At 47.2% G+C, this 24,724-nt stretch overlaps 1 protein-coding gene across 3 annotated transcripts in view; it reads left to right on the top strand.

Annotated features, from left to right (window-relative positions):
- CDCA5 (cell division cycle associated 5) overlaps positions 1-24,724 on the top strand; it is a 74,264-nt gene that overhangs the window by 21,859 nt on the left and 27,681 nt on the right. For 2 of the 3 annotated variants that reach the window (XM_063944822.1, XM_063944820.1), the window contains exons 3-5: positions 4,178-4,240; positions 11,915-12,010; positions 23,307-23,345. In XM_063944822.1, the coding sequence (XP_063800892.1) occupies positions 4,193-4,240; positions 11,915-12,010; positions 23,307-23,345 (183 nt within the window). In that variant the 5' untranslated portion in view covers positions 4,178-4,192. The remainder of the gene's footprint in view (positions 1-4,177; positions 4,241-11,914; positions 12,011-23,306; positions 23,346-24,724) is intronic. The other variant, XM_063944821.1, reaches the window with a different exon arrangement.

A 24,724-nucleotide genomic window follows, 5' to 3' on the forward strand; every position in this document is an offset into this window, starting at 1 on the left:
AGGCATATGGAAGTATTGCCTTATAAAGGGGAGGAGTTATTTGGGGTAGGTCTATCGGACCTAGTGTCCACGGCAACTGCTGGGAAATCCACATTTTTACCCCAGGTAGCCTCTCAACATAAGAAGACGCCGTATTATCAGGCGCAGTCCTTTCGGCCCCATAAGGGCAAGCGGGCAAAAGGCTCCTCATTTCTGCCCGGTGGCAGAGGGAGAGGAAAAAGGCTGCAGCAAACAGCCAGTTCCCAGGAACAGAAGCCCTCTCCCGCTTCTGCCAAGTCCTCAGCATGACGCTGGGGCTCTACAAGCGGACTCAGGCACGGTGGGGGCCCGTCTCAAGAATTTCAGCGCGCAGTGGGCTCACTCACAAGTGGACCCCTGGATCCTTCAGGTGGTATCTCAGGGGTACAAATTGGAATTCGAGACGTCTCCTTCCCCCCCCCCCCCCCCGCCGTTTCCTAAAGTCTGCCTTACCGACGTCTCCCTCCGACAGGGAGGCGGTATTGGAAGCCATTCACAAGCTGTATTCTCAGCAGGTGATAATCAAGGTACCCCTCCTGCAACAGGGAAAGGGGTATTATTCCACGCTGTTTGTGGTACCGAAGCCGGATGGCTCGGTGAGACCTATTTTAAATCTAAAATCTTTGAACACTTACATACAGAGGTTCAAATTCAAGATGGAGTCACTCAGAGCGGTGATCGCGAACCTGGAAGAAGGGGATTATATGGTGTCTCTGGACATCAAGGATGCTTACCTCCATGTCCCAATTTACCCTTCTCACCAAGGGTACCTCAGGTTTGTGGTACAGAACTGCCACTATCAGTTTCAGACGCTGCCGTTTGGATTGTCCACGGCGCCCCGGGTCTTTACCAAAGTAATGGCCGAAATGATGATACTCCTTCGAAGGAAAGGAGTTTTAATTATCCATTACTTGGACGATCTCCTGATAAGGGCAAGATCCGAGGAACAGTTGGTAGTCGGAGTAGCACTATCTCAAGTAGTGCTGCGGCAGCACGGTTGGATTCTCAATATCCCAAAATCGCAGCTGATCCCGACGACACGTCTTCTATTCCTAGGGATGATCCTGGACACAGTCCAGAAAAAGGTGTTTCTCCCGGAAGAGAAAGCCAGAGAGTTATCCGAGCTAGTCAGAAACCTCCTAAAACCAGGCCAAATGTCAGTGCATCAATGCATAAGGGTCCTGGGAAAAGTGGTGGCTTCCTACGAAGCAATCCCATTCGGCAGATTCCACGCAAGAACATTCCAGTGGGACCTGCTGGACAAATGGTCCGGATCGCATCTTCAGATGCATCGGCGGATAACCCTGTCCCCAAGGACAAGGGTGTCTCTCCTGTGGTGGTTGCAGAGTGCTCATCTTCTAGAGGGCTGCAGATTCGGCATTCAGGACTGGGTCCTGGTGACCACAGATGCCAGCCTGCGAGTCTGGGGAGCAGTCACACAGGGAAGAAACTTCCAGGGCTTGTGGTCAAGCCTGGAGACATCACTTCACATAAATATCCTGGAGTTAAGAGCCATTTACAATGCTCTGAGCCAAGCAAGACCTCTGCTTCAAGGTCAGCCGGTGCTGATCCAGTCGGACAACATCACGGCAGTCGCCCACGTAAACAGACAGGGCGGCACAAGAAGCAGGAGGGCAATGGCGGAAGCTGCAAGGATTCTTCGCTGGGCGGAAAATCATGTGATAGCACTGTCAGCAGTGTTCATTCCGGGAGTGGACAACTGGGAAGCAGACTTCCTCAGCAGGCACGACCTCCACCCGGGAGAGTGGGGACTTCACCCAGAAGTCTTCCACATGATTGTAAACCGTTGGGAAAAACCAAAGGTGGACATGATGGCGTCCCGCCTCAACAAAAAACTGGACAGGTATTGCGCCAGGTCAAGGGACCCTCAAGCAATAGCTGTGGATGCTCTGGTAACACCGTGGGTGTACCAGTCCGTGTATGTGTTCCCTCCTCTGCCTCTCATACCCAAGGTGCTGAGGATTATACGGCGGGGAGGAGTAAGAACTATTCTCGTGGCTCCGGATTGGCCAAGAAGGACTTGGTACCCGGAACTTCAAGCAATGCTCACAGAGGACCCGTGGCCTCTACCTCGGAGAAGGGACCTGCTCCAGCAGGGACCCTGTCTGTTCCAAGACTTACCGCGGCTGCGTTTGACGGCATGGCGGTTGAACGCCGGATCCTAAAGGAACAAGCATTCCAGACGAAGTCATCCCTACTTTGATAAAAGCCAGAAAGGATGTAACCGCAAAGCATTATCACCGCATCTGGCGGAAATATGTTGCGTGGTGCGAGGCTATAAAGGCCCCGACGGAGGAATTTCAACTGGGTCGATTCCTGCATTTCCTGCAAGCAGGAGTGTCCATGGGCCTAAAATTAGGATCCATTAAGGTCCAGATTTCGGCCCTGTCGATTTTCTTTCAGAGAGAACTGGCTTCAGTGCCTGAAGTCCAGACGTTTGTTAAGGGAGTGCTACATATACAGCCTCCTTTTGTGCCTCCAGTGGCACCCTGGGATCTGAATGTTGTTTTGGGTTTCCTAAAATCACATTGGTTTGAACCACTCAACACTGTGGACTTAAAATATCTCACATGGAAAGTGGTCATGCTGTTGGCCCTGGCTTCAGCCAGGCGTGTGTCAGAATTGGCGGCTTTATCCTGTAAAAGCCCTTACCTGATTTTTCATACGGACAGGGCAGAATTGAGGACTCGTCCTCAATTTCTCCCAAAGGTGGTTTCAGCGTTTCATCTGAACCAGCCTATTGTGGTACCTGCGGCTACTAAGGACTTGGAGGACTCCAAGTTGCTGGACGTTGTCAGGGCCCTGAAAATATGTTTCCAGGACGGCTGGAGTCAGAAAATCTGACTCGCTATTTATCCTGTACGCACCCAACAAGCTGGGTGCTCCTGCTTCTAAGCAGACTATTGCTCGCTGGATTTGTAGTACAATTCAGCTTGCGCATTCTGTGGCAGGCCTGCCACAGCCAAAATCTGTAAAAGCCCACTCCACAAGGAAGGTGGGCTCATCTTGGGCGGCTGCCCGAGGGGTCTCGGCTTTACAACTTTGCCGAGCTGCTACTTGGTCAGGGTCAAATACTTTTGTGAAATTTTACAAATTTGACACTCTGGCTGAGGAGGACCTGGAGTTTTCTCACTCGGTGCTGCAGAGTCATCCGCACTTTCCCGCCCGTTTGGGAGCTTTGGTATAATCCCCATGGTCCTTACGGAGTTCCCAGCATCCACTAGGACGTCAGAAAATAAGAATTTACTTACCGATAATTCTATTTCTCGTAGTCCGTAGTGGATGCTGGGCGCCCATCCCAAGTGCGGATTATCTGCAATACTTGTACATAGTTATTGTTAACAAATCGGGTTATTGTTGTTGTGAGCCATCTATCCAGAGGCTCCTCGGTTATCATGCTGTTAACTGGGTTCATATCACAAGTTGTACGGTGTGATTGGTGTGGCTGGTATGAGTCTTACCCGGGATTCAAAATCCTTCCTTATTGTGTACGCTTGTCCGGGCACAGTATCCTAACTGAGGCTTGGAGGAGGGTCATAGGGGGAGGAGCCAGTGCACACCAGGTAGTCCTAAAGCTTTACTTTTGTGCCCAGTCTCCTGCGGAGCCGCTATTCCCCATGGTCCTTACGGAGTTCCCAGCATCCACTACGGACTACGAGAAATAGAATTATCGGTAAGTAAATTCTTATTTTTTTTATTTTTATTTTTTTAAAGCAGCAAATGTTTATAAGGCAAAACCAACCTGGTTTTGCATTGTAAAAGTTTGCTGCTTTAATAAACATAAGAGTTCGTCCGAAGTTTCGGAGCTCTGGCCGTCTCGCAAGTCATTGCATCCGGCCCTTGTGTAATGTATGGGACGATGGATGAGAGGCCAGATAGAACTGCTGGTTTACAATGTAGAGTAGGAGGGCATATCTGCTGTCATCAGAGATACAACCTACATGCCATGACATGGTCCGGCATTGCAGGCTATGAGGTGTAACCTGCTGATGGTGAAAGTGTTTACGGTAGAGCTTGATGTCGGGCGATGTCGGGGCATTAGATTGTTGTTTTTTGGGAGGGGGGGGGGGATTATAATGTAAACTAATGTTAGAATTTATTTTAGATGTGGTTATCAATAGTGTATTTTTCATTTCAGCTACCTGTACAAGTCATGAAACGATCAGTCACTGCTAAGAAAATAATGCCTAGGAAGACACTGGTAAATATCCTTCCTAAGGTGTTTACCATTATCTCATTGTGCTGATCATTTATTTTTCAGGAGAAAACAGATTAAATTTAACTATATCCATCCACAGCCTCTTCCTTACACCCCACATTTTATTTTCCATTATACAGAAGTGACGTGGGCTGCAAGATGCTTGTATTGCATTAAATAAGGGATATATGAAGGACCAATAGTAGAGGGAATTTACTATTGTACATTTCATTTAGTACAAAATTTGATCTGAATCATAGCCATGTGCACTTCTGTCTTTCTAGTGTAGCTGTTCTCAACCAGTGGTACAATTAGCAAGAATAGGTACAAGCTCGAGTACCACCTACGCAGCCTTGTGACCCCCAGATGGCAGCTTCCGATCGGACGTGAGCATCTGATCTCCACGTTACGTGACCTCCTTTGCACAAAGCAGAGAAGTCGCACTGATTGCAAGCATGCAGTTATTAGCCTCTTACATTTTTAAATGCATGAGAGTAATCTGACAAGTCTCCCCGAATCGCTTCTTGATCAGAGGACACGTCTGACGGCCACCCCCATATTGGTCAGACAGAAAGTTAATTTCCTTGTTTAAGCTGAATAGGATGGAGTGCAGAGCAGCAGCATGAAGACACAGGATTAAGGGCTGTGGATGGGGCAGTGTGAGCTATGTATAATGATTGTCCCAAATTTTTACGTGTATATAGATTCATATCTTCTACAAAGTGGCACTTGACCTATTCCCATAGTCTCTTTATTGTACTTGCCATAAAAAGGCTGAGACCCCCTGTTCTAGTGTATATTTGCTATTCGACACCTGCTTTCATCTTTTATGAAGTGCACGTCATGTTCCTAAGTGTTTTGTATTAAGTAGGATTTTTTTCATACTTAACGATCCACGTGGACTACGATTGGAACGGTAAAGCTGAGCGAAGCGAGGCACCTTGGCCAAGTGCGAGGGGACACGATGCACTAATTTGGGTTCCCCGTCACTTTACGGAGAAAAGGACACCAAAAACAGTAAAAAAAAAAAAAAAAACTTGTGGTGACCTAACGCCCATGTCGTCCCAATGCATGTCGACCTAAGTTGGGTTGACACCCTGCCCTCATTTCAGATATGGTAGACTCATCCTGTGTATTTCCTGAGACATGGAGTTTGATCCAATTGGCACACGTTGACGTTGCACTGATGTAGAAATGGCCACAATGGCACCGCAACTCTCCTCCGCCTGGCCTGATCTGCTTCTAGGCCTCATAGATATTTGCACACAGCCGTATGGGGCTGCAAACAAATGTCAGTGAGTCTGGAGTTACCACAAGTCCGGCATATGTCCACTCTTTATTGTGCCACAAGGGGACTCGCCGCTAACAGGATCGGCCCCTTAGAGAAATATGGAAACTAACGTCCTAAGTGGATGCTGGGGACTCCGTCAGGACCATGGGGTTTAGCGGCTCCGCAGGAGACAGGGCACAATAATAAAAGCTTTAGGATCAGGTGGTGTGCACTGGCTCCTCCCCCTATGACTCTCCTCCAAGCCTCAGTTAGATTTTTGTGCCCGGCCGAGAAGGGTGCAATCTAGGTGGCTCTCCTGAGCTGCTTAGAATAAAAGTTTAAGTTAGGTTTTTTATTTTCAGTGAGTCCTGCTGGCAACAGGCTCACTGCTACGAGGGACTTAGGGGAGAGAAGTAAACTCACCTGCGTGCAGGATGGATTTGCTTCTTAGGCTACTGGACACCATTAGCTCCAGAGGGAGTCGGAACACAGGTCTCACCCTGGGGTTCGTCCCGGAGCCGTGCCGCCGACCCCCCTTGCAGATGCCGAAGTTGAAGAGGTCCAGAGGTCCAGAAACAGGCGGCAGAAGACTTTCAGTCTTCATAAGGTAGCGCACTGCAGCTGTGCGCCATTGTTGTCAGCACACTTCATACCAGCGGTCACTGAGGGTGCAGGGCGCTGGGGGGGGCGCCCTGGGCAGCAATGTATTATACCTTTTTTATGGCTAAAATACATCACATATAGCCCTTGAGGCTATATGGATGTATTTAACCCCTGCCAGATCTCACAAACTCCGGGAGAAGAGCCCGCCGTTTTAGGGGGCGGGGCCTATTCTCCTCGGCACACGGCGCCATTTTCCTGCTCAGCTCTGCTGTGAGGAAGGCTCCCAGGCTCTCCCCTGCACTGCACTACAGAAACAGGGTTAAAACAGAGAGGGGGGGCACTTATTTGGCGATATGATTACATATGTGAAAATGCTATAAGGGAAAACACTTGTATAAGGGGTTGTCCCTGTATAATTATAGCGTTTTTGGTGTGTGCTGGCAAACTCTCCCTCTGTCTCCCCAAAGGGCTAGTGGGTCCTGTCCTCTATCAGAGCATTCCCTGTGTGTGTGCTGTGTGTCGGTACGTGTGTGTCGACATGTAGGAGGACGATGTTGGTGAGGAGGCGGAGCAAATTGCCTGTATTGGTGATGTCACTCTCTAGGGAGTCGACACCGGAATGGATGGCTTATTTAGGAATTACGTGATAATGTCAACACGATGCAAGGTCGGTTGACGACATGAGACGGCCGGCAAACAAATTAGTACCTGTCCAGGCGTCTCAGACACCGTCAGGGGCTTGTAAAAACGCCCATTTACCTCAGTTGGTCGACACGGACACTGACTTCAGTGTCGACGGTGAAGAAACAAACGTATTTTCCTTTAGGGCCACACGTTACATGTTAAGGGCAATGAAGGAGGTGTTACATATTTCTGATACTACAAGTACCACAAATAAGGGTATTATGTAGGGTGGGAATAATCTACTTGTAGTTTTTCCTGAATCAGATAAATTAAAGTGTGTGATGATACGTGGGTTTCCTCCGATAGAAAATTATTGGAGGTATACCCTTTCCCGCCAGAAGTGAGGGCGAGTTGGGAAACACACCTTAGGGTGGATAAGGCGCTCACACGCTTATAAAAACAAGTGGCGTTACCGTCTCCAGATACGGCCGCCCTCAAGGAGCCAGCTGATAGGAAGCTGAAAAATATCCAAAAAAGTATATACACACATACTGGTGTTATACTACGACCAGCAATCGCCTCAGCCTGGATGTGCAGCGCTGGGGGGGGCTTGGTCGGATTTCCTGACTGAAAATATTGATACCCTTGACAGGAACAATATATTTATTGACTATAGAGCATTTTAAGGATGCATTTCTATATATGCGAGATGCGCAGAGGGATATTTGCATTCTGGCATCAAGAGTAGATGTGATGTCCATATCTGCCAGACGATGTTTATAGACACGACAGTGGTCAGGTGATGCAGATTCCAGACGGCACATGGAAGTATTGCCGTATAAAGGGGCGGTCCATCGGACCTGGTGGCCATGGCAACAGCTGGAAAATCCACTTTTGTTACCCCAAGTCACATCTCAGCAGAAAAGGACACAGTCTTTTCAGTCTCAGTCCTTTCGTACCCATAAGGGCAGGCGGGCAAAAGGCCAGTCATATCTGCCCAGGGTTAGAGGAAAGGGAAGAAGACTGCAGCAGGCAGCCCATTCCCAGGAACAGAAGTCCTCCACAGCTTCTGCCAAGTCCGCAGCATGACGCTGGGGCCATACAAGCGGACTCAGGTGCGGTGGGGGGTCATCTCAAGAGTTTCAGCACGCAGTGGGCTCACTCGCAAGTGGACTCCTGGATCCTACACGTAGTATCCCAGGTGTACATTGGAAATTCGAGACGTCTTCCCCTCACAAGTTCCTGAAGTCTGCTTTACCAACGTCTCCCTCCGACAGGGAGGCAGTATTGGGAAAAAATTCACAGGCTGTATTCCCAGCAGGTGATAATCAAAGTACCCCTCCTACAACAAGGGAAGGGGTATTATTCCACACTATATTGTGGTACTGAAGCCAAACGGCTCGGTGAGATCTAAAAGATTTGAACAATTACATACAAGGGTTCAAATCAAGATGGAGTCACTCAGAGCAGTGATAGCGAACCAGGACGATATGGTGTCACTGGATATCAGGGACGCTTACCTACATGTCCAAATTTTGCCCTTCTCACCAAGGGTATCTCAGGTTCGTGGTACAGAACTGTCACTATCAGTTCAGACGCTGCCGTTTGGATTGTCCACGGCACCCCGGGTCTTTACCATGGTAATGGCCGAAATTATGATTCTTCCTAAAAGAAATATGGACGCTTTCCTGATAAGGGCAAGGTCCAGAGAACAGTTGGCGGTCGGAGTAGCACTATCTCAAGTAGTTCTACGACAGCACGAGTGGATTCTAAATATTCCAAAATCGCAGCTTTTTCCGACGACACGTCTAATGTTCCTAGGAATGATTCTAGACACAGTCCAGAAAAGGATGTTTTCTCCCGGAGAAGAAGGCCAGGGAGTTATCCGAGCTAGTCAGGAACCTCCTAAAACCAGGAAAAGTATCAGTGCATCATTGCACAAGGGTCCTGTGAAAAATGGTGGTTTCTTACAAAGCGATCCCATTCGGTAGATTTCACGCAAGAACCTTTCAGTGGAATCTGCTGGGAAAATGGTCCGGATCGCATCTTCAGATGCATCAGCGGATAACCCTGTCTCCAAGGACAAGGGTGTTTTCTTCTGCGGTGGCTGCAGAGTGCTCATCTATGAAAGGGCCGCAGATTCGACATTCAGGACTGGGTCCTAGTGACCACGGATGCCAGCCTGAGTGGCTGGGGAGCAGTCACACAAGGAAAAAATTTCCAGGGAGTGTGATCAAGTCTGGAGACTTCTCTCCACATAAATATACTGGAGCTAAGGGCAATTTACAAGGCTCTAAGCTTAGCAAGACCTCTGCTTCAAGGTCAGCCGGTATTGATCCAGTGGGACAACATCACGGCAGTCGCCCACGTAAACAGACAGGGCGGCACATGAAGCAGGAGGGAAATGGCAGAAACTGCAAGGATTCTTCGCTGGGCGAAAAATCATGTGATAACACTCTCAGCAGTGTTAATTCCGGGAGTGGAAAACTGGGAAGCAGACTTCCTCAGCAGGCATAACCTCCACCCGGGAGAGTGGGGACTTCAGCGGGAAGTCTTCCACATGATTGTAAACCGTTGGGAAAAACCAAAGGTGGACATGATGGCGTCCCGCCTGAACAAAAAAAAAAACTAGACCGATATTGCGCCAGGTCAAGGGACCCTCAGGCAATAGCGGTGGACGCTCTGGTAACACTGTGGGTGTACCAGTCAGGGTATGTGTTCCCTCCTATGCATCTCATACCAAAAGTACTGAGAATCATAAGAAGGAGATGAGTAAGAACGATACTCGTGGTTCCGGATGGGTCAAGAAGGACTTGGTACACGGAACTTCAAGAGATGCTCACGGAAGAACCGTGGCCTCTACCTTTAAGAGAGGACCTGCTCCAGCAGGGGCCTTGTCTGTTCCAAAACTTACCGCGGCTGCGTTTGACGGCATGGCAGTTGAACGCCGGATCCTGAAAGGGCATTCCAGATGAAGTCATCCCTACCCTGGTCGAAGCCAGGAAGGATGTAACCGCAAAACATTTTCACCGCATTTGGCGAAAATATGTTGCGTGGTGTGAGGCCAAGAAGGTCCCTACAGAGGAATTCCAACTGGGTCGTTTCCTACATTTCCTGAAAACAGGACTGTCTATGGGCCTAAAATTAGGGTCCATTAAGGTTCAAATTTCGACCCTGTCGAATTTCTTCGAGAAAGAACTGGCTTCAGTGCCTGAAGTTCAGACGTTTGTAAAAGGGGTACTGCATATACAGCCTCCTTTTGTGCCCCCAGTGGCACCTTGGGATCTCAATGTTGTTTTGAGTTTCCTAAAGTCACATTGGTTTGATCCACTCACCACTGTGGAATTAGAATCTTCACCTTCCATGTGAAATATTTTATTAGCCCTGGCTTCAGCCAGGAGTGTGTCAGAATGGGCGGCTTTATCATATAAAAGCCCTTACTTAATTTTTCATTCTGACAGGGCAGAATTGAGGACTCGTCCTCAATTTCTCCTTAAGGTGTTTTCTGTTTTTCACATGAACCAACCTATTGTGGTACCTGCGGCTACTAGGGACTTGGAGGACTCCAAGTTACTTGACGTTGTCAGGGCCCTGAAAATATATGTTTCCAGGACGACTGGAGTCAGAAAATCTGACTCGCTGTTTAGCCTGTATGCACCCAACAAGATGGGTGTTCCTGCTTCTAAGCAGACGATTGCTCGCTGGATTTGTAGTACAATTCAGCTTGCACATTCTGTGGCAGGCTTGCCACAGCCAAAATCAGTAAAAGCCCATTCCACAAGGAAGTGGGCTCATCTTGGGCGGCTGCCCGAGGGGTCTCGGCTTTACAACTTTGCCGAGCTGCTACTTGGTCAGGGGCACACCCTGACTGAGGAGGACCTGGAGTTCTCTCATTCGGTGCTGCAGAGTCATCCGCACTCTCCCGCCCGTTTGGGAGCTTTGGTATAATCCCCATGGTCCTGACGGAGTCCCCAGCATCCACTTAGGACGTTAGAGAAAATAAGAATTTACTTACCGATAATTCTATTTCTCGTAGTCCGTAGTGGATGCTGGGCGCCCATCCCAAGTGCGGATTGTCTGCAATACTTGTACATAGTTATTGTTACAAAAATCGGGTTATTCTTGTTGTGAGCCATCTTTTCAGAGGCTCCTTCGTTGTTATCATACTGTTAACTGGGTTCAGATCACAGGTTGTACGGTGTGATTGGTGTGGCTGGTATGAGTCTTACCCGGGATTCAATATCCTTCCTTATTATGCACGCTCGTCCGGGCACAGTATCCTAACTGAGGCTTGGAGGAGAGTCATAGGGGGAGGAGCCAGTGCACACCACCTGATCCTAAAGCTTTTATTATTGTGCCCTGTCTCCTGCGGAGCCGCTAAACCCCATGGTCCTGACGGAGTCCCCAGCATCCACTACGGACTACGAGAAATAGAATTATCGGTAAGTAAATTCTTATTTTTAGGTGTTATTGAACAGATTATTTGTCTAAATTGGGTTGTGTACACTGTTGTATGTATATGTCAAAATCTGCTTTAGATATGGGGAACAGAACTTTGTCAAGGGCGTTGTATAAAGCCACGTACACACTGGGCGACAACACAGGAAGATATGAACGATAACGGTCAAGATCTGTTGTTCATTTCTCCGTCAGGGTCCACAGGTTATCCACAGGATAACAATGGGATATGATGAAGCGACAGCGGATTTGCACCAATCGGTCAAAGCTTTTCCGGCCTCCCAGCATGCAACGGCCCGTCCATATATATCTGCCTCCTTGCTCAGGCAAATCAGTTTTTTGTTTGGTGATTGCTAACTAGGGGAGGTCGCTCATTGTGTACCCGGCTTAAGTGCAGTAACGGATGTAATCTGATTGAAGTGAACCTGTTTAGAAATAGTGGAATAAGCCATTCTTTGGGCTGGGCCTCTGTGCAGCCTACCATTTTGCTAGAAATACACCTCATATTTATAAATTTGTTCTTAATAAATTGATATTCATGATTCTTTTGTCTATAATATCAGTCCAGCATAAATTTCACTGGCAGGGTCACTTTAATAGTGGACCTGTCACGAGCAATCCTATACCAGCCTCTACGGCACGTAACACCCTTATCCATGTCTAACGGAGACTAAGGCAAAATAAAAAATGCTTTTCTAAAATGTGATTTTTATTTTTTCTAGGCTGCACTGGTGTCTGCTGAATCTCAGCCTGCCATTTCCTCTGCTGCAGCTCAGCCCAACACTGCCTCCTCTGCTGCACCTCAATCTACCCCTAATGTAAGCTTTTCAAAGTGTGTGTACGTTATTGCTGATTTACGGTTTCACGTGTAAGATATAGACTATGGACAACACTCTGATACCAATTATTTTTAGGTGCTGCTTGTGACCCTCTTATAGGTGTTCTTCATGCTTATCTCTATTGTTTTATCTGTATGTCTCAGGGATGGAACAAAGTTTTCAAGTTTAACTGTATGCAACAATGTTGCTAATCTGTGAGTAAAAATATTGTGTCTTTCCTAACCTGTGATAAAAACCAAATCCTATCACCTACTGCAAGTAACCTTCCCTCCTCTCTCTGTTTGTATTCACATTAATCATCCACTTTGCAAGGCCTTGGGCTTATTGTAAGTGCTCTTAGCCTACTGAACACACTATGGAGCAGATCAAGGAACAAATGGGGTTGAGAGTAAAAAATGGTCAAACTAGATGGGCCAAGTGTTTCTTATCTGCTGTCAAATTCTATGTTTCTATAGTCTAAGGAATAATGTAAGGGGATGGCGTTTTGCAGGCTTGCTTTCTTATGATTATTTGTCAGTGATAACATTGCTTGCAGTTGTTGAGTAGCATTACCGCTATGTACATTACAGTGGAGTTTTATGGGAACACTCGGTACTTGCTAAACTCCTGCATTTAAGCTTTGAATATGCTTCTGATAAGACTAGGAAAAAGCTAATGGTTTTATCTACTTTTCCCTGCAATGGGTTTCTGGGACTCTGTATATGAGCCCTAATAATAAAGAATCCTATTTTTATTTGGTAACTATAATAAATGCTAAGACATTGCTATCCGGCATTTAGCAACTCTTCTGTAGTTCCTAATAAATTATATTGCATTGCCAGTACTAGACAAGGAAAAACGAAATGCATATAGATCCAGTGTAGTATATTTACAATGGCCATGTAACTTGTTTTCTACCAATGCCAAACTGCACGTTAGCTGTGCGTCTTTTCTTTGATAAGCCCCTTTCTCATACGTCCTAGAGGATGCTGGGGATGCTTCAAGAACCATGGGGTATAGACGGGATCCGCAGGAGTCATGGGCACACGATATTGGGTGTGAACTGGCTCCTCCCTCTATGCCCCTCCTCCAGACTCCAGTTAGATTCTGTGTCCAGTGAGACTGGATGCACACTGAGAAACTCTCCAGAGTTTCTCAGAAAAATGCTTTTATTAGGTTTGTTATTTTCAGGGAGACCTGCTGGCAACAGGCTCCCTGCATCGTGGGATTGAGGGGAGAGAAGCAGACCTACTTCTTCTGAGTTCAAGGGCTCTGCTACTTAAGCTACTGGACACCATTAGCTCCAGAGGGTTTGATCACTTGGTACGCCTAGCTGCTTGTTCCCGGAGCCGCGCCGTCGCCCCCTCACAGAGACAGAAGCCGGGTGAGTATGAGAAGTTCAGAAGACTTCAGTGACGGCAGAAGACGGCGTTTGAGGTACCTTGCAGCGGCCGCGCTGCGCGCTATGCTCCCACACATAACTCGGCACTGCAGGGGGGGCGCCCTTGGCAGCATGAACACCACAAACGCCACTGGCATAAGTTATAACAGTGCCCAGGCACTAGTTAAGCGACCCCCGCCAGTATAAAGATAATTTTAAGCGGGACTGAAGCGCGCTATGACCTCCACACTGCTGTACAAGTAACAGGGTGCAAAATGGGGGGGGCACAAGTGATTTGGTGCTAAATTTATATATATAAAAAGCACTAACAGGTCTGGGCAGTCTTGTTTCTTGCTTCAGTACCGGGATAGGCGCTGGGTGTGAGCTGGCAGATCTCTCTCTGTGTCTCTCTAGCAGGCTTTATTGTGGGTCTGTCTCCTATAGCCCTAGTGTGGTTGTGGGTGTCGGTACGTGTGTGTCGACATGTCTGATGCTGAATGCTCTTCCCAGGAGGAGGCTGGAGTGGGGACATAAAATACTGAGTGGCTGTGTCGGCACCGCCGACGGATGATTGGGCAAATATGTTGAGTGTTTTAAACGCAAATGTGATTAGGTTGACTAAGAGATTTGATAAATCTGAGTCTAAGAACCAGACATGGAAGAAATCCATGGAAGATGCTTTGTCACAGGCCCAGACCCCTTCGGGGTCACAGAAACGTGAATGTACCCAGATTACAGATACCGACACGGACTCTGATTCCAATGTCGACTATAGTGATGCCAGATTACATCCAAAACTGGCTAAGAGTATTCAGTACATGATTGTGGCGATAAAAGAAGTATTACATATCACTGAGGATCCTGCTGTTCCTGATACTAGGGTCTGTATGTTTAAAGGAAAGAAACCTGAGGTAACGTTTCATCCCTCTCATGAACTGAACGCACTTTTTGAAAAGGCTTGGGAAAATCCTGACAAAAGGATGCATGTTCCCAAAAGAATTCCAGTGGCATAGCCGTTCCCCTCTGGGGACAGGGAAAGGTGGGAATCAATCCCCACGGTAGACAAAGCTTTATTGCGTCTATTCAAAAAGGTGGCGCTTCCGTCCCCTGACACAGCAGCGCTGAAGGATCCTGCGGCTCGTAAGCAAGAAAATACACTAAAATCCATTTATGTCACTACAGGGTAGCTACTCAGGCCTGCCGTTGCTTCGGCATGGGTGAGTAGCGCTATTGAAAAGTGGGCAGATAACTTGTCATCTGAGATAGATACCCTAGACAGTGATAGTGTGCTTTTGACTCTGGGTCACATCAGGGACGCTGCAGCATATTTAAAAGAAGCTGTAAGGGATATTGGCCTTTTGGGATCAAGGGCCAATGCCATGGCAGTCTCAACAAGGAGAGCATTGTGGATTCATCAATGGAATGCTGACTCTAAGATGGCGATGGAGTCTCTACCGTTTAACGGCAGGGTCTTGTTTGGTGACTGCCTCACTGACCTGGTGTCTACGGCTACCGTTGGTAAGTCTTCGCTTTTACCTTATGTTCCTGCACAGCAGAAGAAATCGCCTCACTATCAGTCCTTTCGGCCCAGTAAATTCAAAAAAGGACGTGGGTCCTCCTTCCCTGCTGCGAGGGGGAGAGGACGGGGAAAAAGGTCACAGGCTGTGGCAAGTTCCCAGGAGCAGAAGTCCTCTCTGGCTTCTACCAAATCCACTGCATGACGCTGGGGCTCCTCTGCGGGAGTCCGCATCGGTGGGGGCACGTCTCCAACTCTTCAGTCAGGTCTGGGTGCACTCGAACCTGGATCCTTGGATAGTAGACATAGTAACCCAAGGGTACAAGTTAGTTTCCAGACTTGCCCCCTCACCGATTTTTCAAATCTGCCTTGCCAGCTTCTCTTCTAGAAAGGGAGATAGTAAGCACTGCGATACTAAAGTTGTGTCAAAATCAAGTAATTGTCATGGTGTCCCTGTCACAACAGGGGGGAGGCTTTTATTCGAGCCTGTTCGTGGTCCCGAAGCCGGATGGCGAAGTCAGAAACGATTCTGAACCTAAAATCCCTCAATTTCTTTCTGAAAGAATTCAAATTCAAGATGGAATCTCTCCGAGCAGTGATCTCCAGTCTGGAAGAGGGGGATTTTATGGTGTCTGTTGACATAAAAGATGCCTACTTACATGTACCCATATATCCAACACCAGGCTTACCTGAGATTTGCTGTGCAGTATTGTCATTACCAATTTCAGACGTTGCCGTTTGGTCTGTCCACGGCTCCGAGGATTTTCACCAAAGTAATGGCGGAAATGATGGTTCTCCTGCGCAAGCAGGGAATCACAATTATCCCGTACTTGGACGATCTCCTCATAAAGGCGAGGTCCAGGGACCAATTGTTGAAGAATGTTGCCCTTTCACTGACAATTCTGCAACAACACGGTTGGCTCCTAAATTCGCCAAAATCACAGTTGGATCCGACGACACGGCTGTCGTTCCTGGGTATGATTCTGGATACAGAATTTGAGTTTTTCTTCCAGTGGAAAAAGTTCTGGAAATGCAGAACATGGTAAGACAGATTCTGAAACCGGCAAAGGTGTCAGTTCTTCAATGCACTCGGTTGCTGGGGAAGATGGTGGCGGCCTGAGAGGCCATTCCGTATGGCAGGTTCCATGCCAGGGTGTTTCAGTGGAACCTGTTGGACCAGTGGTCCGGGTCTCACCTGGACATGCACCGGAAAATAATTCTATCTCCCAGGACCAGAATCTCCCTTCTGTGGTGGCTGCACAGTTCTCACCTTCTGGAGGGACGCAGATTCAGGATTGGATCCTGGTGACCACAGATGCAAGCCTCCGTGGCTGGGGAGCAGTTACACAGGGAAGAAACTTTCAGGGAAAGTGGTTGAGCCAGGAAGCTTGTCTACACATAAACATTCTGGAATTAAGAGCCATTTACAACTGCATACTGCAAGCAGAACATCTTCCTCGGGGTCTGCCTATCTTGTTTCACTCAGACAACGTGACAGCAGTGGCGTACATAAACCGCCAAGGCGGAACAAGGAGCAGAGCGGCGATGGCCGAGGCCACGAAGATTCTTTGCTGGGCGGAAAGACATGCCAGCGCTCTGTCGGCAGCCTTCATTCCAGGAGTGGAAAACTGGGAAGCAGACTTCCTCAGCAGACACGACCTCCATCCAGGAGAGAGGTGTCTTCATCAAGAGGTCTTTGCAGAAGTGACCAGTCGTTGGGGGAGTTCGTCATGTAGACATGATGGCGTCCCGCCTCAAAAAGAAACTTCAGAGATATTGTTCCAGGTCAAGGGACCCTCAAGCGATAGCGGTGGACGCCCTAGTGACACCGTAGGTGTTTCCATCGGTATATGTGTTCCCTCCACTTCCACTCATTCCAAAGGTGATAAATTATAAGAACAAGGGTTTAGGCGATCATCATTGTTCCGGATTGGCCAAAAAGGGCCTGGTATCCAGATCTTCAGGAATTGCTCATAGAAGATCCCTGGCCTCTTCCTCTTCGGGAGGACCTGTTACAACAGGGGCCGTGCATATATCAGGACTTAAACCGCGGCTGCGTTTGACGGCGTGGCGGTTGAACACCAAATCCTAGCCCGAATGGGTATTTCCAGTGAAATCATTCCCACACTTCTTCAGGCTAGAAAAGAAGGAACGGCAAAGCATTACCACCGTATTTGGAGAAAATGTGTCTTGGTGTGAATCCAAGAAGGCTCCTACGGAAGAATTTCACCTGGGGCGTTTGCTCCATTTCCTACAAGCAAGTGTGGATGCGGGCCTAAAGTTAGGCTCTATTAAAGTACAGATTTCGGCCTTGTCAATCTTTTTTCAGAAAGAATTGGCTTCTCTTCCAGAAGTTCAGTCCTTCGTAAAAGGCGTGCTGCACATCCAACCTCCATTTGTGCCTCCTGTGGCACCGTGGGATCTTAATGTGGTGTTGCAATTTTTGCAATCACATTGGTTTAAACCTTTGCGAAAGGTTAAGTTAAAATCCCTTACTTGGAAAGTGGTCATGTTGTTGGCCTTGGCGTACGCAAGGCGAGTGTCTGAATTGGCGGCTTTGTCTCACAAAAGCCCCTATTTGATTTTCCATGCGGATAGAGCAGAGTTGAGAACTCGTCAACAATTTCTGCCAAAAGTGGTTTCATCTTTTCACGTAAACCAGCCTATTGTGGTGCCAGTGGCTACTGAGGCCTTGGCGGCGTCAAAGTCTCTCGATGTGGTCAGAGCTTTGAAGATCTATGTCGCCAGAACGGCGCAGATTAGGAAAACAGAGGCTCTTTGTCCTGTGGGCTCCCAACAAGATTGGGGCTCCTGCTTCTAAGCAGACTATTGCGCGCTGGATTTGTAATATGATTCAGCAGGCTCATTCTACGGCAGGATTGCCGTTACCGAAATCGGTGAAAGCCCATTCTACCAGAAAGGTGGGCTCATCCTGGGCGGCTTCCCGGAGAGTCTCTGCGTTACAGCTTTGCCGAGCTGTTACTTGGTTGTGATCAAACACCTTTGCGAAGTTTTACAAGTTTGATACCCTGGCTGAGGAGGACCTCTTGTTTGGTCATTTGGTGCTGCAGAGTCATCCGCACTCTCCCGCCCGTTCTAGAGCTTTGGTATAAACCCCATGGTTCTTGAAGCATCCTCTAGGACGTATGAAAATAGGATTTTAATACCTACCGGTAAATCCTTTTCTCTTAGTCCGTAGAGGATGCTGGGCGTCCGTCCCAGTGCGGGCTGTATCTGCAGTTTGGTTATAGTTATGCTCATGTTGCGTTGAGTTCAGTCAAATCTGTGACTGCTGTGGTCATGCCGTTGCATGCGTTGTTGTTGAATGCCATGTTGTACGGCGTGTTGGTTGTGTGAGCTGGTATGTATCTCACCTTAGTTTAAAATAATTAAATAAATCCTTTTCCTCGTAAATGTCCGTTCCCTGGGCACAGTTCCTATAACTGGAGTCTGGAGGAGGGGCATAGAGTAAAGTAAAACTATGCCTACTCCATATCTGCGTGCTATATATATGTCCGTGCTATATCTATAGCTAAGCCAGCTTTGTTTTCTATTATCTTGTTCTAAATGTCCAAATTATGTGCACAACCACTATTCACAGATATGCCATAAAGCTCTTGTCTGTGCTCTTAGACATAAGAGGAGATGCATCAATCCATGGAGAGATGGGTGTGGTTCTCCTTTCTTCTCTTGTAATCTATTTTACTTATTTAGGCCTTTAATTCTAACGGTCAAATAACCAATATTATGGTTCATGGATGCAGAAAAAGCTGTGTAAAATCAGGGATTTAATTTAAACCCTAAACATTTTTATTAAAATTAAATGAAAGATAAAATTTACAGAAATTAGCACTTAGCCACAAAGTTGTGTTTTCCCAGTATGTGAAATGACTGTACTTTCCATGAAAGTCATATCTGCACAGATAAAATAATTTACAAAAAGGGAAAAATCAGCATATTTAAAAAAAATAAACTGGCGTATTGACGTGTAAAGTATCTTTAATTGATCATTAACTTTGGGTTTGATGTAGCGGCTAAGTAAGTGCGGCTATATGGTGAATTTACGGTACCGCCGTACCTACTGTGTCCAGGGCGTTATTGGGCTATGAAGAGAGTCCGATGCATTGTAATTGCTGCCGTTTCTCTGACGTCCTAAGTGGATGCTGGGACTCCGTAAGGACCATGGGGAATAGCGGCTCCGCAGGAGACTGGGCACAACTAAAGAAAGCTTTAGGACTACCTGGTGTGCACTGGCTCCTCCCACTATGACCCTCCTCCAGACCTCAGTTAGAATCTTGTGCCCGGCTGAGCTGGATGCACACTAGGGGCTCTCCTGAGCTCCTAGAAAGAAAGTATATTTTAGGTTTTTTATTTTACAGTGAGATCTGCTGGCAACAGACTCACTGCAGCGAGGGACTAAGGGGAGAAGAAGCGAACCTACCTAACTGGTGGTAGCTTGGGCTTCTTAGGCTACTGGACACCATTAGCTCCAGAGGGATCGAACACGGGACCCGACCTCGATCGTTCGGTCCCGGAGCCGCGCCGCCGTCCCCCTTACAGAGCCAGAAGCAAGAAGTGGTCCGGAAAATCGGCGGCAGAAGACCTCGGTCTTCAACAAGGTAGCGCACAGCACTGCAGCTGTGCGCCATTGCTCCTCATGCACACCTCACACTCCGGTCACTGATGGGTGCAGGGCGCTGGGAGGGGGCGCCCTGAGCAGCAATATAAACACCTTGGCTGGCAAATCATCACAATATATAGTCCCAGGGCTATATATGTGATAAATTACCCCTGCCAGAATTCCTGAAAAAAGCGGGAGAAAAGTCCGCCGAAAAAGGGGCGGGGCTAACTCCCTCAGCACACTGGCGCCATTTTTTCTTCACAGTGCAGCTGGAAGACAGCTCCCCAGGCTCTCCCCTGTAGTTTTCAGGCTCAAAGGGTTAAAAAGAGAGAGGGGGCACTAAATTTAGGCGCAATATGTGTATACAAGCAGCTATTGGGGGAAAAATCACTCAGTTATAGTGTTAATCCCTGCATTATATAGTGTTAATCCCTGCATTATAAATCACTCAGTTATAGTGTTAATCCCCGCATTATATAATCCCATACTCTCTCTCTGTCTCCCCAAAGGACTTTGTGGGGTCCTGTCCTCAGTCAGAGCATTCCCTGTGTGTGTGCGGTGTGTCGGTACGGCTGTGTCGACATGTTGGATGAGAGAGGTTACGTGGAGGCGGAGCAGAGGCCGGTAAATGAGATGTCGCCCCCTGTGGGGCCGACATCAGAGTGGATGGATAGGTGGAAGGTATTAACCGACAATGTCAACTCCTTACATAAAAGGCTGGATGACGTAACAGCTGTGAGACAGCCGGCTTCTCAGCCCGCACCTGCCCAGGTGTCTCAAAGGCCATCAGGGGCTCAAAAAACGCCCGTTACCTCAGATGGCAGACACAGATGTCGACACGGAGTCTGACTCCAGTGTCGACGAGATTGAGACATATACAGAATCCACTAGGAACATCCGTTGCATGATCTCGGCAATGAAAAATGTGTTACACATTTCTCTCATGAACCCAAGTACCACATAAAAGGGGTTTTATGTTTGGGGAGAAAAAGCAGCCAGTGTTTTGTTCCCCCATCAGATGAGTGAATGAAGTGTGTAAAGAAGCGTGGGTTCCCCCGATAAGAAACTGTTAATTTCTAAAAAGTTACTGATGGCGTACCCTTTCCCGCCAGAGGATAGGTCACGTTGGGAGATATCCCCTAGGGTGGATAAGGCGCTCACACGTTTGTCAAAAAAGGTGGCACTGCCGTCTTAGGATACGGCCACTTTGAAGGAGCCTGCTGATAAAAAGCAGGAGGCTATCCTGAAGTCTGTATATACACACTCAGGTACTATACTGAGACCTGCAATTGCCTCAGCATGAATAGTGCTGCTGCAGCGTGGTCTGATACCCTGTCAATATTAATACCCTAGACAGAGATAATATTTTGCTAACATAGAGCATATTAAAGACGTCGTCTTATATATGAGGGATGCACAGAGGGATATTTGCCGGCTGGCATCCAGAATTAAGGCAATGTCCATTCTGCCAGGAGGGTATTAGAGACCCGGCAGTGGACAGGTGATGCTGACTTTAAAAGGCACATGGAGATTCTGCCTTATAAGGGTGAGGAATTGTTTGGGGATGGTCTCTGGGACCTCGTATCCACAGCAACAGCTGGGAAGAAATTTTTTTACCTCAGGTTTCCTCACAGCCTAAGAAAGCACCGCATTTTCAGGTACAGTCCTTTCGGCTTCAGTAGTATCACAGGGATACAAGCTGGAGTTCGAGGCGACTCCCCCTCGCCGTTACCTCACATCAGCCTTGCCTGCTGCCCTCGGAGAAAGGGAGGTAGTACTGGCGGCAATTCACAAGCTGTACTTCCAGCAGGTGAAATCAAGGTACCCCTCCTTCAACAAGGCCGGGGTTACTATTCCAAAATGTTTGTGGTACCGAAACCAGACGGTTCGGTGAGACCCATTCTAAAATTGAAATCCTTGAACACTTATATACGAAGGTTCAAGTTCAAAATGGAATCGCTCAGGGCGATTATTGCAAGCCTGGAGAATTTCATGGTATCACTGGACATCAAGGATGCTTACCTGCATGTCCCTATTTACCCTCCTCACCAGGAGTACCTCAAAATTGTGGTACAGGTTTGTCATTACCAATTCCAGACGTTGCCGTTGGTCTGTCCCCGGCACCGAGGGTATTTACCAAGGTAATGGCCGAAATAATTATCCCGTACTTGGACGATCTCCTTATAAAGGCGAGGTCCAGGGAGCAGTTGTTCGTCGGAGTAGCACTATCTCTGGAAGTGCTACAACAGCACGGCTGGATTCTGAAATATGTTGCGTGCTGTGAGGCCAGGAAGGCCCCAACGGAGGAATTTCAGCTAGGTCGATTTCTGCACTTCCTACAGTCAGGGGTGACTATGGGCCTAAAATTGGGTTCCATTAAGGTCCAGATTTCGGCTCTCGATTTTCTTCCAAAATAGAACTGGCTTCACTGCCTGAAGTTCAGACTTTTGTTAAGGGAGTGCTGCATAGTCAGCCACCGTTTGTGCCTCCAGTGGCACCGTGGGATCTCAACGTGGTGTTGGATTTCCTGAAGTCGCATTGGGTTGAGCCACTTAAATCCGTGGAGCTAAAATACCTCACGTGGAAAGTGGTCATGCTGTTGGCCTTGGCGTCGGCCAGGCGTGTATCAGAATTGGCGGCTTTATCATGCAAAAGCCCTTATCTGATTTTTTTATATGGATAGGGCGGAATTGAGGACTCGTTCCCAATTCCTTCCTAAGGTGGTATCAATCAGTGTTTCATGTGAACCAACCTATTGTGGTGCCTGCGGCTACTTGGGACTTGGAGGATTCCAAGTTACTGGACGTAGTCAGGGCCCTGAAAAATATGTTTCCAGGACGGCTGGAGTCAGGAAAACTGACTCGCTATTTATCCTATATGCACCCAACAAGCTGGGTGCTCCTGCTTCTAAGCAGACTATTGCTCGCTGGATCTGTAGCACGATTCAACTTGCACATTCTGCGGCTGGACGGCCGCACCCTAAATCTGTAAAAGCCCATTCCACGAGGAAAGGGGCTCTTCTTGGGCGGCTGCCCGAGGGGTCTCGGCTTTACAATTTTGCCGAGCTGTTCCTTGGTCGGGTTCAAACACTTTTGCAAGAGTCTACAAGTTTGATACCCTGGCTGAGGAGGACCTAGAGTTTGCTCATTCGGTGCTGCAGAATCATCCGCACTCTCCCGCCCGTTTGGGAGCTTTGGTATAATCCCCATGGTCCTTACGGGGTCCCAGCATCCACTTAGGACGTCAGAGAAAATAAGATTTTACTCACCGGTAAATCTATTTCTCGTAGTCCGTAGTGGATGCTGGGCGCCCATCCCAAGTGCGGATTGTCTGCAATACTTGTATATAGTTATTGCCTAACTAAAGGGTTATTGTTGAGCCATCTGTTGAGAGGCTCAGTTATATTTCATACTGTTAACTGGGTATAGTATCACGAGTTATACGGTGTGATTGGTGTGGCTGGTATGAGTCTTACCCGGGATTCAAAATCCTTCCTTATTGTGTCAGCTCTTCCGGGCACAGTATCCTAACTGAGGTCTGGAGGAGGGTCATAGTGGGAGGAGCCAGTGCACACCAGGTAGTCCTAAAGCTTTCTTTAGTTGTGCCCAGTCTCCTGCGGAGTCGCTATTCCCCATGGTCCTTACGGAGTCCCAGCATCCACTACGGACTACGAGAAATAGATTTACCGGTGAGTAAAATCTTATTTTTTACACCATTGCAGAAGTAAATCATGCCCCTTTTTTTTAATTGTGTGTTTTTTTTCTTCTTCCAATATTAGGTTTCACATTTTACAGCAGTTCTTAGAAGAAGTTCAAGAGTAAGTTTAACCGCACAAATGTTATATGGGTGTTGTCATGTTTGCCTGAATAGTTCGACATCAGCCATCATTGGATAATGAATACAGGTTGAGGGGTATATTCAATACCTGTTGGATCCTTCCTGACAAAGGATCTGAAAGGTCAGTATTCAGTGCCGTGGCCAAACCCGACAGGTTTGGCCTATTCCTGACACTGCCAATTCCGCTTTTTAAAAAAAAAAAGTCTGATTGACATTGTCGGAAACGGGGATAAAACCTGTCCAGTTTAGCTGCTCTTCCGACAATACACGTGGGTTGCCGCCGCCTATTCATTAGGGCCGCCGGGGCCTTAATGAATAGGTCGGAACCCTTTCTGACCTAAATCTGTCAGAAGCTGTTGTCTTTCCAACAAGATGGCAGCTTCCGACACTTATTGATTACACCCCTGAGTCTACCTTACCAGAATGATTGGGACATGCAGCTTTGTATTTTGTATATATTTTTTTTATTTTTTTTAAAGAATATCTCCTTAAACATAATCGGATACCTTGGATGAGATCCAGGTTTAAAAATTAAATTTTGTTTCATATACACAACACGTAGCTTGAAGGTAGTGTTATACAGTATTCTTAATAATTTTGTTTATGAAACAAAGTTTGTGTACATTGAACTATCAGTAAAGATGTCACTATCTCTGTTGCACTCAAAGTTTTGGATTTTCGAGCATTTTGTATTTTCAGATAAAGAATACTCAACCCGTAAGAAGTATTTTATTAAAGGAGACTTAAAACAATTGAAGTGTAACTGAACAAACATTAAAGTACATTTATTGCTTTTGCAATCGTAACTATAATAGGTGGCAAAATACTGATGAAAAATATTAAGGCTAGTACGACATAATATGAAACAAATCTTGTTGGAAGCCTTACTAGGTGATTATGACTTATTTATATTGTGTGATTTGCTGGCATGTTTAGGATCGTTTTTTCTGCTGCATGATCCAGTTTAAGATAAACGTTAGTAGCTGGACATATAGCTTCATGTTTTCATTGAGAACACGGCAGCATGTTTTTTTTGGGGGGTTATTTATAAAGCACAATTTTATGTAATGCTGTCTATTGAGGGGATCACAATGCAAATAATCCATTGAAAAAACAAAGATAGCTGGCACAAATTAGATTTCAGTCTTCCGAGTAGTGGGGAACAATTTGTGTATAACGTAGAATACTGTAGCTGTTGGTAGGAAGAGTATCTATGTACAGTAAGGCAGAAGCAGTGTCAGCCAGTGATTGCCGCAATCTTAAGACAGTGAGGGTTGACAGTAGTGGATTGTCCTTCACTACTTATATTAACTTGAACCTTCCTGTGGTTCTGGTGAAGGCTCTCTGCTTTTTGAGCTG

The sequence above is a fragment of the Pseudophryne corroboree genome, chromosome 11 (genome assembly GCF_028390025.1).
Source record: "Pseudophryne corroboree isolate aPseCor3 chromosome 11, aPseCor3.hap2, whole genome shotgun sequence".
Lineage (NCBI taxonomy): Eukaryota > Metazoa > Chordata > Amphibia > Anura > Myobatrachidae > Pseudophryne > Pseudophryne corroboree.